This window comes from Pleurodeles waltl, chromosome 10 (genome assembly GCF_031143425.1).
Source record: "Pleurodeles waltl isolate 20211129_DDA chromosome 10, aPleWal1.hap1.20221129, whole genome shotgun sequence".
Taxonomy (NCBI): Eukaryota; Metazoa; Chordata; class Amphibia; order Caudata; family Salamandridae; genus Pleurodeles; species Pleurodeles waltl.
In genome coordinates, this window is record NC_090449.1 from 886,850,426 (window position 1) to 886,864,924 (window position 14,499).

Sequence of the window (14,499 nt, forward strand, 5' to 3'; positions counted from 1 at the left end):
TGCATAAATGTTATAACAAAGTGCAAATTAGTAAAGTGCTGGATCTCTCTGCATACTTTGATAGAGCAGGAACATGACACATGATTGATGATTAACTGCCTAAGTCACAACATTTGTGACACACACGTTTGATGATGGTCTTTTGGCATAAATCTAAACGCCAATAATTATCTACTGATCGAGAAGCTCGGACCTTAGCTTTGTTACCCATTTTAAGTGGAGGCCGCGTCTGAAAACACGTTCCACCTGAAAGACTGTTATTTATTGCCGTTCACTTAAATTCACAGAGGGCTGACGCAGAAAGGCGTTATTGATTGACACAAAGATATATTTAGCCTTTTTATTGTTATAGACCACCAAATTATCTTGTCACAAAGTCATGTCATTGAAGTCAACAATACAGCTGAAAAGTTTAGTAATTCCTTGCTCGTCAATCATCCATTCATACTTTAGGATAATCTCTGAATGCATATAACAAAAATGATAAGTGTTCATGTTTGCCCACCTTATTCCCAGAGGTGAATGTGACACACAGGTCTACTTTCATTGCATCTCAACATGTCTGTGTTGGCTGGGTGTAGTCAAACTCAGAGCCTGAGTGTGTGGGTGAGGGCCTTTCTCGATGAGAAATATTTTTTCATCAATGTGTGCAAGACCATAAGATGTGAATGCCGATATCTGGGTCGGTTTGGGCGACAATGGCATGTCTTGTGCACTGCCCTGGTTTCCACTGGAGAAAGGAACTGAGTACACCTGGTGCAGTCTGGGACAACATGCCAATTTAAATAAAAAAATGAGCGCCTCCAGACCAATAGCAGCTTTTTTTCTACTGGAGCCGCACATAGCTCACCTCCAAGAGGATGTTTGAGACTGAACTTCACGATTGTTTAGGACTGGAGAGTGAACTTCTCCCTACAATAAATAATGTAACAGTTGCAGGTAGGTATACATTGATGTCGGCTATTTGCATGAAAACACAAGGGATACTGGATTTGCAAAAATCATCGGATGCAATGAGTCAGACTTGAATGACCACATGAAGTAATTACTTTTCCCGCTGTTCAACTTCTACAAGTGCAGCCTTACTTAAAACTGTCACGCAGATTTATTAAATTACACCGAAAAATAAATAAAACATTAGGTCAGTAGTGACTGAATATTGCCAATGAAGACCGAATCAAAACGGCTACAAATAAAACACAACAGTAAGGGCCAGATGTACCAAAGGATTTTACCCATTCTGTGTCTATGGGAAAATGCTTTAGTACATATGGCCCTAAATGAGGTGTGATGATTTCCTCATTTAAATCTCACTATTATCAGCCATCCAGTTCCAAAGGAAAACTCCGATAATGATGCAGTCGACAGAAAAAGCTGCCGGATGTTCCTTCCAAAACAAGATTTTTTAACAAGTACGAGGTGGTAAAACCACCAGTAATACAGTACTAGCCAACAAATGAATGTTTATACATAGACTAAGGAAACGCATTTTTGCTTAGGAGTGGCGCTATACAGCTTTTACACATGCATTGAATGTGGTCATGTAGCACTTGCAACCACGCATTGTCTCTTTATGTATTACTAACACAAACAAAAATATCACGGGCTGCCACGAGAGCATGACGTTGAAGTCAGCCGTACAATGCAGAGGTCTTGTTATTCGTCTCCGGTCATTTATCCATCAGCGCTAAAAGCCCATCTCTAAGCGCCCTTCTGTCTGCAGGGATTGTTGTAATATGGCAGTAAAAGTAATACATTTTTCCTGTCATTCATTTCTTTGCATTTCTGTTACAGGGGAGTCGGGTGCATATTTGTAGAAATGATCCAAGGAGTCGCAGCATTTCCAGGGATGAAGGACATCCAAGACCAGCTAGAACGGATATTTCTGGTGAGCCTTGACTATCAAACGTTTGAGGTGTATTTGTTTGGCTGTTTTTCTGTTTAAGAAATGCTGCTATCATATTATTGAGTTGGTATATTTAAATTTCAGCTTTGGCCGGTTAGATGGACTCCAGTCATGACTGAATAATTTTGCCTCTGTGATGGCTGGGCATTTGCTCCGGCCACTGATTGCAAAAAATACATGTTTACAGCCAGATCCGTGCAAAAAGCCTTCACACTGACGGACCTGTGCAAAGACATCAATTCTACTAACTGGCCAGTGCTAAATGTAATTTTTGCATTATTCAGTCAGTGCAAACTATTATTTTTTCATTGGTTGAGGAGTGACAGTATCATATTAGCACAGTCCAAGTCGGTGCAAATGTTGTTTTTGCACTAATCTCTCAAAACACGTGTAGTTTTGCAATTCAATTATAGACTTGTCTTTTTTTATCTAAGAGGTTAATTTTAATTGTATTTTTATTGACCTACCAAATTCTTATCAATCATAATGTTACAGTTGTTATACTGTATAAGCATCATAATATTTTAATATGCTTTTTATGTACATGTAATGGTTTTAATTAACTATGCATACATTTTTCTTACTAATCTGTCAAGATGTGTAGTTTTGCACAAAACAATCACTGCAAATGGCGATATTTGCTAAAGGTGTACAAGGAAAGCGTTGCCTACTTTTGAAATTATGGAAAAATTGTACCTAGTGCTGAAAATAACATTCAAACTGACTTTACCAAATAATTCTGAAATGTAATGAGACCTGTCATCGGTTTCATTTCAATGCGAGACTGTGGGTTCGGCTCATGATATGGTATGAACGTGTTTTAAGGCTAATTAAATTGACATTAATGGTGCTTGTCAAAACTGAGTTCCATTGAACACTTGTACAAGAGCTAGTGTGACGGACAACCTCTTCGTCCGGAGTCAATTTCACTATTGTCTCCTTTTCTTTAAAGTAAATTTGGATAAATGTTGTCTCACCTCTTGCTAAATGTTTGTATTGTTTGTTGACTGAGAATCACAATCATTAGTCTGTGCAATATTGGTACTGCCATTTAAAAAAAAACATATTTTATTGGTTTTATTGCAAACAAGAATTTAGACAATCAGCAATTACATATTTCAGATTGCGTGATATTTGACATAATTACAAGGTGAGCATAAATAATAGCATACATACAGACTTGTACTGCATCAGAAAGACATCAAGACAGATAATTTCTGCATTCTATATATCCATTTTCCGGCACCTCGCATGTTGCAAGCTCGTGTCTGAAAATGATAACTTCCCCTCCCCCATCCAACCCCAAACACCAAGGTAGTCAAGCTCCTAACTTGTGTAGGTCATAATAAAAAGAAGAGTAAGGGGTGCCCTCTCCAGAGTATTGTCTAACTGCCAATCTTCGTATGGAACACCAGATGGAAAGGGATTAGTAATGCTCTCTACTCATATCACCCAGTCTCCAGGAAACTCTATACTAGTCAATTACTGCTCGAGCCTTGCAGTCTGAATTGTTCCAGCATTGTGGAAGAGTGCGTGAACCTTTGAGGGCATCGAGTATGTCCTATGAAAGATTACATATTGAATAAACTTGATCTGTGTATTACGGGGTATGAGTGTGGTGTATTCTAAGAGGAATCGCCATTCTTAATTGTGCAATGGCGAGCAATCTGAGTTTCCCATTTGTCTCTTAGGGAGGGACAACACCAAGTGGAGGTGTAAGCGTATACCTTTGTAGAGCCATTTCACTAAATGCCTACTCGTGCCCATCTCATTTAATCACCAGAAAGTAGACCCTACTTGCACTATTATTTCAGTTGCTATTATTACTTGAGTGATAATCCAGTTGGTTATATGTAAAAGTATACTTAATGTGAGCCAGCTCTTATTCTGTCCCTTTTCCTGAGAATGATATTGTAAAAAAATGCACTGAATCTTATGGAAACTATGTAACATAAGTCAAGGATAGAAGTATTTAACTCTGGACTCTGCCAGAGATAATTGTACCCTCCTGAGTTACATCCAGCTGTTATTAGAAAGGGGACGCATTATAAATTATCTTCATTGCACAGCAAAATACAATATATATCATTATCTACAGAAATACATGTTTAGGCCAGAATTATTTGAAAGATTTACTGGGAAAGTACAGTTTGGAAAGCATTATTTGTGCAACGTAAATTTTTCTTCATTCTCAGAATATACAGTGGATAAAATGCATTAACCTGAAAACCAATAATTTGTTAAGAAAGGAAGTTGTACACTTTGATAGCTACCTTACCTATCAAAGTGTGGGGCAGTTGGATCTATGGTTAATACCAGTATCAAAAGCCTTATAGAAAATTGCATTTACATAACTCTGCCACATTCACAGAATTCAAGGTTTGTTGAGGCTAATATCTTATGCCAATGTTTACATTTGTGAAACCTGATTATTCTAAACACTATACCTTTATTTGGTTTGGATATCACATAGAGACCAGGTATTTCTGTTGCTGTCTATGTGATATCAAGTGATTTAGTGAGGTTGGCAAGATCACATAAAAGTTAAATGTTGCTCTAGTCATTGACATTTGGTATGACAAATGGGCCATGAGTTTGAATCCCACCCAGACACCACATCATTTTGTCCTTCCAAGGTCGAAACATTGAGTTCCACTGCATTAGGTATCAATTATACCAATTATTTGCAAAGCTTAGGAATACCCCAAGACTTGGTATTCAGTGGTACAAACATGTAAATATTGTTATTATTATTATTATTATTATTAATAATAGTAGTAGCAGTAGACGTAGTATTTGATAGTGAGTATGTAAGGTGTCCCATGAGCTGTCTCTAGTGGTCTCAGAAGTGGAGATGTTTGTTTTTCCTAATCACCCCCATCTTATTGGTTGCGCCATGCCCTCTGTGGCCCAGTAAACAAGCATTGTTTAGGGGTGTCCACAAGTGGCTGCTATGCCTACTTTTCTCACTGTTGTGATACCTATAGCTAACTTTCAATAGAATGTCCGATTTTGAAATCTAGCTGCCAAGTTTTCGGATTGCTTATGTGTGACATTTCCTTGCTTTCAGCATGTTTATGAGTGACATTCTATTGTCAAATGTGTCACTCCGAGTGACACTTTCTTGTAAGTAAAACAAGGTAATGAAGACCATTAAAGAGATAAATATCTGAAATAACTTCTTGAGCACTGAGACTCTAAAAAGCCCTTGAAACTGCTACAGAATCCCTGAAATGGAAGACCAGAAACCTACCTGGTGATTAATGCACTTGCTTGAGAACTCTACATGTAGTTTAGTCACACATTTGTCAAATCATAAAATAGAACAGAGATAGATACAAAGTAAACAAGCTGGGCCCAGGCTGGGATGACTGGTATCCATGGAAACCAGTTACCACTCACCCACCTTGGGCCCAGCACACAACTGAGAAGCCTCTCTAGATATACAAGTTGAGCAAGCCAAAGTGCCTGGGCAATTTTCTCAGGAGCTTCAAAAAGCATGACTTTACATTTTAGTGTGCTAATGTGGGGACCAACACTAAAATGAGTTACTCTAACCCCAGATGCGTGGCAATTGGCAGGGCTGATTGAAACCATACCGATGCACTTATGCCAGAAAAAACATGCACTTCCATACATAGAGAACAGAACAGAGTATATAGCAATACAAGTTAGGCAAAACTCAAAACACTTTGGAAACCAGGATTTGAAAGTACATTCCTTAAAATAGCCTCGTAAAAGCATGTTGGTTAAAAAAGATGACAACAGAAATAAACTGTTGACCTGATTACCCCACCAGAACACAGAGATAGCACAGGATACAGGTGTTCGAAATACAATCCATTACATATTTATTTCTTTGTTTGATTTATTTGCATTTTATAGTTTATCCGATGTTGCAAATAGCTACTCAAACATTCTTCAAAGAGAAAATATAGCCTATGCAAATGTCCTAAAGGTATCATTTCGAAATATAATCACAGTTACTAATAATATACACTCAGTTCCCACAAACTAAATTTACCATTTTAGGGAAAACACAATATATTTTATTTGGATGACAAATTTTACGGGAAAGTAAAATATCGTATTGTAATTCCAAATGCAAAAACTTGTATTGTTTTAACAGAGGTTCCATAAAGACAACGTAATCTTTTTTTGAAGTCTCTTTAATCCATTTTCTTGTAGTCAGTAATAATATCAAGAGTAACTCAAAAGTGAAGCATGCAAACAATTGCAGCATTTAAAGAAAATGAAAAATCCTAAATAAATAATAATTTTCACCATTGCAGCCCTTACTGGTCTTCAACTTCGGGGTCAAGAGCACCTATCACTATGGTAGCCTTTCTCTAATTTAACAGAGCTAAACCAACAGTAAATATCCCCTACTTTTCCCAAAGAACAGTTTGGCAAGTCTTTAAAAGGATTCCTTGTGCAACAGGCATAATGTGAACATAGCATTCACAGTTGCACCTTCCATGACATACGCATACTGAGGCCATTCAGCCAACTTTGAAGGTGAACATCTTGTGCATGTTATGTAAGGGCTGCATGCACAGTATCATAAAAATGCAAATTGGCTTTGCACGTTTGTGTGAACTCAAAAGGCTCAATTTCACAAATTGCCTAGGAACATCATCTCCAAAAGGAATCTGCACGTAGGCATTCGCTTTGGGAGATGTACTAGTACTTCCAAAATTAAACTCATGTAGCAATGCTTGTCAAATAGGAGCCATAGTATACCATACTCACTTCCTTATTTTGTGCTATTTTCCTGAAGAAAACCCGTTTGTCACACTAAATCCGGGGTACTCACTTGGAAGATTTTAATTTAAACTTACAATTGAGCTCCCACCACTCTCCTGAGAGGTAATTCAACATCCATGGACTTTTAATTACAATGTTTTCATTTATCTGTGTTAATCTTCCCAAAGAAGTCTATTTCTTTAACACTGTTATAGAAAACCCTTTTATCGACTGCTAGAGAGTTTGAAATATTGCACCTACTCCTCTAAATTCCAAGAACAAGTTCCTCCTCTGTTTACCTCATTCCATCACTTCAAATAACAAATCAGGAAGAACTCAAAATGAAAAGCCTTTTGGGCTGTAAAACCTTCTACAGATCTGCATCAGTCCAGGATCTGAATCTGAATCTACATGTGGATGTTCCCGCTGACCCACAAAGGAAGCTTCTCCTAGAGAACATGCCTTCATGGGACATACAACAACTTGTGACCCAGCCCACTCCTTTATCAGGCCATACTCTAGACAAAAAAAATTCTAACAGGGCAGTTGCAGTGGCCACCATCGCTCCCCCTCTCTGGGCACATCATGCTCTCATCTATTTCACTTGGAAAGAAAATTATTGCCTACGTGGTGGTAGGCTTTATAACTGCATCCCATGTAGAAAGTGGTCCACAGTTTCTCACACTGGGTTTAGTAATGCTCTAAAAAAATCCCCTCTGTGTATGACTGGGGACATAAAGGTAGACACTCAGTTGGTGAAAACATGGCCCTCCCAGACTGCTGACGCTGTTGCCCCTTTAAAATCTCCTGATGTGAACGCTGCAGCTAAAAGCTCCCTGGTTCAATGAGGAACTCAAAGACCTGCATAATATTTGTAAGTGACTTGAAAGAAATTGGAGATGTCAGTACCTTCTTAAGGATAAACTAATCTTTAAGTTGGCCCTACACAAATGCCATCAGGCTATTAAGAAAACTCAGGCAGACTTTTGTATATTTCAAATTGACAATGCTCAAAATAAATCTGAACTTTCCAAAATTGCCAAACAATTCCCACACCCAGATACCCTACTCCAGCCATTGACACCTTCACTTAAGCTGTGTAATTAATTTTATGATTTTTTTTATTCTAAGTGAAAATGGATTGTTGATTCTCCTCAGTTGGCTTTTTTTCAATGCTTTAGGCAACAGTGAGCTTAGGGCCCAACGGGTGACCTCACCTTCTTCTAAGAGCCTCTCTCTGTCATAGTTTGCTCCTATCTCTATCAAAGAATCAGCACATGCCCGGACCTCCTGTAATTCTGGATCTCCAGATGATCCCTGTCCTCTCCCATCCCCCCATCCTTGCTGGTAATAGCGTGGCTTTAAACCCGATCTAAATCAGCTACTAAACCTGGTTTTATAGTCGGCCATGGTACTCAGTTGCTGGAAGCAGGCCAAATTAATTCCACTATTTAAGAAATCTGCTGCAGATAAATCAAATCTGTCCAATTTCAAACTGATATCCTTGCTGCCAGCTTTTGCCAAGATATTGGAAAAGCTTGTAAACTGGCAACTTTCAGATTCTTAGAAAGGAACAAGTTGTTACATCCCTCCCAATCAGGCTTTCATCCTGGATTCAGCACTGAAACCACACTGTTGGAAGTTGCTTATACTACCAAGCTGGCTGTCGATCCAGAGGGTCAAGTAGCCCTGATGTTCCTGGATTTATCCACATTTTTTTATATGCCGCACACCTCTAATTACTACAGCGCTTGGCAACATCGGTGTGTATGGCCCAGCACTGACCTGGTTGATTTCCTTTTTTAAAGATAGGCACCGATCTGTGTAGATAGCCCCATTCACCCCTGAACCAAAGCTGTTGGTCTTTGGGGTACCCCAAGAGTCTGCCTTCAGTCCTCTTTAATGTTTATATGGCTCCTTCAGTGTCCCTTGTTGAATCGTTTGGTCCTTATAATAGTTTGGATTGTCAACAATGGTCAACTGCTCCTCACACTTGATAAAAAAGCCCTTGATGCATTGAGCAATTGTAAGGCTTACATTTCAGCAGTGTTTCACCGGTTGCACATGACTACCTACAATGCAATGCCAGCAAGACCAAAATTCTGCTTTTTGTGATTCCCCCACTCAGCTGCGATAATATCAACTGGTCCGATGGGGCTGTGCCTCCACTAGAAAGTTTGACAGTTCAGCCACCTTTGCCCACCAGGCAGTAAGTATTGGAGGTATCTGTTTCCAACTTCCAAAGAGCCTGAAGAAGTTACTCTATCTTCTTCCAACCCCTACCTGAAAACAGTGATCCAGGCATTGATCACCTCAAGGCTGAACTACACCAATTCCCTTTAGGGTTACTGGCCTGTCGTTTGAAAAGATTGCAGCTAGTGCAGTATGCTGCAGGGTATCTAAATTTAAAGCTTCCCAGAAGGAATGACATCCAACTGCACCTAAGAGAACTTAATTGGCTGCCCATTAAGGAGTGGGTGAGGTTCATAGGACTTAAAATGACACATAAAGCCTTTTTTCATTCTGGCCCCCAAATTCTACCTGAAAGGACCATTCCCCATCTTCCATCTAGATCCCTCTGCTCTTCTAATGGCGACCCCCAAGTTTGGAAGGAAAATACAAGGCAGTAGCTGCTATTCTTACCTTGCTGTCAAAGATTGGAACGCCCTGTCACAGCAGCTGCAGGCTACTGAGGACATTTCTGTTTTTAAAAGATTGCTTAAAACCTGGCTTTTTAGTTCTGCGTTTTAAATTCCACAACGTCAAGTATTCATGCCTACTATAGTAGCTGTTGCGTTCTCTAAATCCTCCAAACATAAACAAAAAAATCTCTTTGTGCAGATTTAGAAGTAAGAATAAATTGTAGACTGTGCCCCCCTGGGCTTTAATTTGTAAAAAGGAGCTTGATGTATTCTAGCTTTAGAAAAATCCATATCTTTGCTGTCTTTTTAGTTTTTTTTAAAAGTTTTCTTAAAATCTTTCAGAGCAGTCCTTTACTCCTGGACCTGCAGCTTCTTCTGGGATACCAACAAACTTCAGGTTTATCTCTGTATTCTTTCCTCAGTGTCTTCTTTCCTGTGCAGAAGTGTCTTCATTGCTGTGTCTGAATGTCTAGTGCTGCATTTCTCCTGCACTGATTGAATTTTAACTTCTATTTCTGTAAGACTATTTGAGAGGGTACACATCAATGCTTCAGTCTTATCCAGTTTGTTTTTTTGTTACGTCTTGTCCTTTTTTTTCTGAATATGTTAAGATTCCTGTATTGCCAAATTCTGGTGTGGTATTTAAAAAAATATTGTTATTCACTTTGCCCTCTGTCATAAGGCAGCCATGTTCAGACAAAGGGGGAAGGAGTTTTGCAGTCATTTATGAAACTACTTACCACTGTTTAAAGATACCTTTACTAGATCGCACTCCCACTTTAGCTTTTTGAAGTTCTTCAGAGACCCTTAACCCTATTTTGTCTTCACAAAATGCTTGGAGCCGGCTACTACTACTGAAAAACAATGCATCTTGGCTTTTCTAGTCCTCAAGAGAAGAAGAGGTTGGCTTTATTGTCTCTGTAAAACTGTCAGTGTCTTTGTTTCTCTTGCTAGTGAGGTTGCATCTCTCATTCCTGGTGACACTAAATCAATAATTTTCACCAGTGTTTTTTCTCTAAATCCTTGAAATTGGGACGCCTGGAGCATCTCTCTCACTTTCATTTGTAGCTCCTTGCCGAACTGCTCAGAGGAAGCTGAAGAGCTAGAAATACCAGAAATCTTTTTAGAAGGTGAGATATCTTTGGTGCATCAACCACGTTAGTGGGGTTTTTGTCTCACATATATTTTTAGATTAGTGTCCTATCAGCCGTATAACTTTGCTCTTTGAAGGTTGCTCTTTTTAGTTGAGGGCAGCAGCTCTATTAGAGTGCTCCTCTTCATTGGGTCTGCCAGAAAAATTAGAATTTACCAGAAAGCAGTAGGTAGCACATGATACATTTCACATGGTGCACTTCTGCAGCGTCCATTTAAAGGTCTGTATTATTATCTTGCTTTTGCCCCCATGTTTCAAAGCCTTCCCCACTCCATGAACAATAAAGTATGAGAGAGTAGTTGAAGCCCCCCCGTCCCACTGGGATTAACTCTTTACTTTCTGCCATTTTGTTAACTTCTTTGTCTTTTCTTTATGTTGTGTGCTAGCGCTATGGTATCTCCTCCACTATCCTATTTACCTGTCATTTGTGGTTGCGTAATCTTTATATATACGAGACTTCCTGTCATCTGCTGTACTTTTTTCCAGCTGATCATCACATCCTATTCTGCTTGTGCTGTCAGTGAAAGGCACTGGTGTAAGAGAAAGCGATTCTCCTTCCCCTGCCTCTTAGCAGAATCCATAACCGTTGTTTTTTTTTTAGAAGATCTCTATGATCTTCCCCCCAGTCTGACGTTGCCGACATTTCCATACAGGTTTGCTTTGCTGTGGTCTTCCTACCCCCTCAGGCCTAGCACCAGTGTCCAGTTACATACAAGTAGCAGCCACCTGAGTTATCTCTTCTGCGGAGCAGAATCTTCTGTTATCTATTAAAGGCCTTCCAACAGCACTGTCTTTCATGCTTCTTGCTTCTCGTGCCTGGCTCTTATGTGGTGCCATGAAACCCTGTTTGGTCCATCTAGAAGCCAACAGGCTTAGTGCAAAAGGTGTTACTTATCTAGAAACAAAATCCTGTTGTACTTTTTATTCATCTTGTGCTTGCTTAAGTTTCAAGTTTTTGCAGGAGGCACAGAACTACCTCAACAAGCTATCTTCCATGGAGCACTTCATCAGGCATCTTCAACAGACTGCTAATAGCACCATAAAAGTAATGTTTAAACGTTTTTGCAAGTCCATCATCCCAGTCCTATTCTGCAGGAGTGAAGTATGAGGAAAGGCATCCTCTGGAGCAAAAGGCAAAGATTGTCTCAGTTGGAAATGTCATAAAAACAGGCAAGTTTCATACCAAATAAAGGTCAACATTTCTGAGTTAAAAAACCTAGAAAAGCAGGGTGTAAAATTCCAAAGTATGCATTAATTGAGGTAATTACCTGATGTATTTTCTATGATATATTATGATAGCAAAAATGTATTTCCGCATCTGTTTGTAGTGTTCTCTTGCTCCGTCGTAGTCTATAATAATGTATCTAGTCATTGCAGCAAATCCAGAGTGAGAGAAGGTAGAAGGTATTTTGGCACTTGGTTAGTGAGGAAAGCAAGGATGAAACGATTCAGGAAAGGATATATTACTCTATTTTGACGCATAGACGTTTCATAGACAGCAAGGTTCTTCGTGTTTTTCCATCAGGGTATTATCTGATTGTTTTCGAACCACTGCTGCTATTATTTCTAAAGAAACTGCCTTGGGTCTAAATACCCAGTAGAAAAGGTCACAAGCTCATGACAAGAGACACGAAAACATTGGTGACAAATGGGCCATTTCAGAGCGGTTACGTGAACACGTCAAGATCTTTCTGTCACTCATGAGATAGAGGATGTCATAAAAAATACAATGTGAGAAAAGCAGCGCTTTTCCTGAATTCACTGGTCCCCTGCTATACAGTGCGCTCTCTACATTTGGCAGCCATAAAGTCTACATATTTGTAGTTCTATTGCACGGATGGTAATGTGTTATACGCCGCAGTAACTTTAGGATTCTTGTGGCAATCCTTACCCATAGCCCATATGTATAGGAACCGCCACATACTTAGCCCAAGAATAGCAAGGATAGAACACACATGCTTAAATCTCAGACACAGTACCTATTTTGCCTTCAGCTCTAGGAGTTGAGAACCCCGTCGACAGTGATGAGATAAACTCATTAACATCATGGTATAACTGGTTCTCGGCCAGATAGAATGGTTTGCACCAAAAGCCCATAAAAAGTTTTATGTGAATACGGACAGCTTTCTCCTAAATTACTCACGGATTTTCAACATTAAGCCACATCAACTGATGGTCTAGAATTTTGTGCATAGGACCCGAGGCTCTTATTTGACTTAACAGAATAGGACAATATTTTGGCTATTGAATTACTACAGATTTTCCCCTTTCCATAGTTCTCTAGAGGAGTGTATGAAAGTTTATTTGGCTATGGGCAAGCCTGTGTTCTGATGGCAGAAGCATAGCTGCCAAGGTTTCAGATTGCTATGTGTGACACTTTCATAATTTCAGTGTAATTACGATTGACATTTCAACAACTAGGAATGGCACTTTCTCGCAACCAAATACAAGCGACGAAGGCGAGGGAACCATAGAAATATCGTAATATATCGAGAATCCTATACTTTCCTTGTACACCAATGCCGTCTTGTGGCATTTGATAAACACTGCTCGGAGCTTACCTAGCAAAGTGAGAAACTAGAACAAGAAGGTTTGACCGGACTTTAGGACATGGTTCTTTTGCGTGACAGGGTCAGGCATTGCAGTAATACGGAAAATTACCAGAAATGCATTATTCTTACACGAGCTGCGTGACACTTGGCAGGGCTGCAAAAGCACATCTATAATGGAGTACACCAAGTGGCCCCCAAGCCCCCCGTCCATGTTCAGGAATGCCTAATTTGCATAAACGCACAGTCAACCTCTTCTGTCTGAATCCTATACCCCCACCTACATTCAGTCTCTAATTGTCTCTGTCTTCAACCCTATACAGCATGCTGCTGCCCTTCAGCTTGGTTTGCTAAAACTACCGCTTACACACACAGCGTTCTCATCAAACTTCCACAAAATAGGTATACAAGAACACAAACTAGTAATTCTTCATTTTAAGCACCACATGTATGTTTTCAAATAATATCATCATGTTTGTTAACGCGTCCCGACCTAGGTACTTTACTTACACGGGGACTCGTTTTAGGCCAATTAACCTTTTGACCCTGATTGGAGACACCTTAAGACGAGATCTCTATTCTGCATTGTGATCAATTAATCAATAACCCCATCAATATTCACAATAACGATCAATCAATTAGATAGAATTGAGACAAACCATGACCCTCTAGCCATGAATAACCACACAATTTTAGTAAGATTTATGATATTTATCCCCTATTTGTTACACTCTACTAGCAAATGTATTAGTCTCAATACCAGAAAGCACATCAACAATGTCACAATGTGGCAACTTGAATAAGACTTCATCAAAGCAAAAATCATAAACATCAGAACAAAGCACGACGTCAACATGAATTAACTTTAGCAGAGTATCATTAGCACGTTATTCAACAAAGCAAGATTCAGTCATTTGTCTATTTGCATCTGAGTTAGTGAACTCCTTGTCTAACCTCCTAATTAGCATCAGCATGTTGGGCTTCATGCAAAACAATTTAGTAACACAAATTTGGAAAATATCTAACTATGGCCTCTATCAAAAGTGCAGTTGGTACCTAGAAAGAAAAGGCAAACAGACCGTTACAATTCATCGTTGTATTGTTACCCTCCGTAATGGGTCAGCATACAGAGTCAGTCTTCGTCCTCAGGACATCAGTCGGTTCAACATCATCCGGGGTAAGCAGCAAAGTCTCAGCAAGTAAGGACCATAAGGAACACTTCCCTCGTAAGGAGGAGAAGTAAGTGTCGGGCAAGGCAAAAGTGAAGATGCTTTAAAATGTCAAAGTGACAGCATGAATGGCACATAATGGCTCGCAATGGCAGAGTAAGAATGGCAGGATAAAAGCACGCAATGGCTGATTTTTCCTGGTGACATGGCATTATATCAAATCCGGCTAATGAGCTTCTAATTTCCAAATGGGCAATATTTGGTGCATCATTATTTCTGTCCAATGATCCATCGATCACCTTACTAGAACTTTTCACTTAAGACAGTTCTCATG

General features: G+C 39.4%; 1 protein-coding gene across 6 annotated transcripts in view; it reads left to right on the plus strand.

Annotated features, from left to right (window-relative positions):
• CDK14 (cyclin dependent kinase 14) overlaps window positions 1-14,499 on the plus strand; it is a 1,910,605-nt gene that overhangs the window by 1,249,135 nt on the left and 646,971 nt on the right. For all 6 annotated transcript variants that reach the window (XR_011199184.1, XR_011199185.1, XM_069211609.1 and 3 more), the window contains one exon: window positions 1,795-1,888. Coding sequence is in view for 4 of the 6 variants with exons in the window: in XM_069211609.1 (XP_069067710.1) it covers window positions 1,795-1,888 (94 nt within the window). In the remaining 2 variants the exon portion in view is untranslated. The remainder of the gene's footprint in view (window positions 1-1,794; window positions 1,889-14,499) is intronic.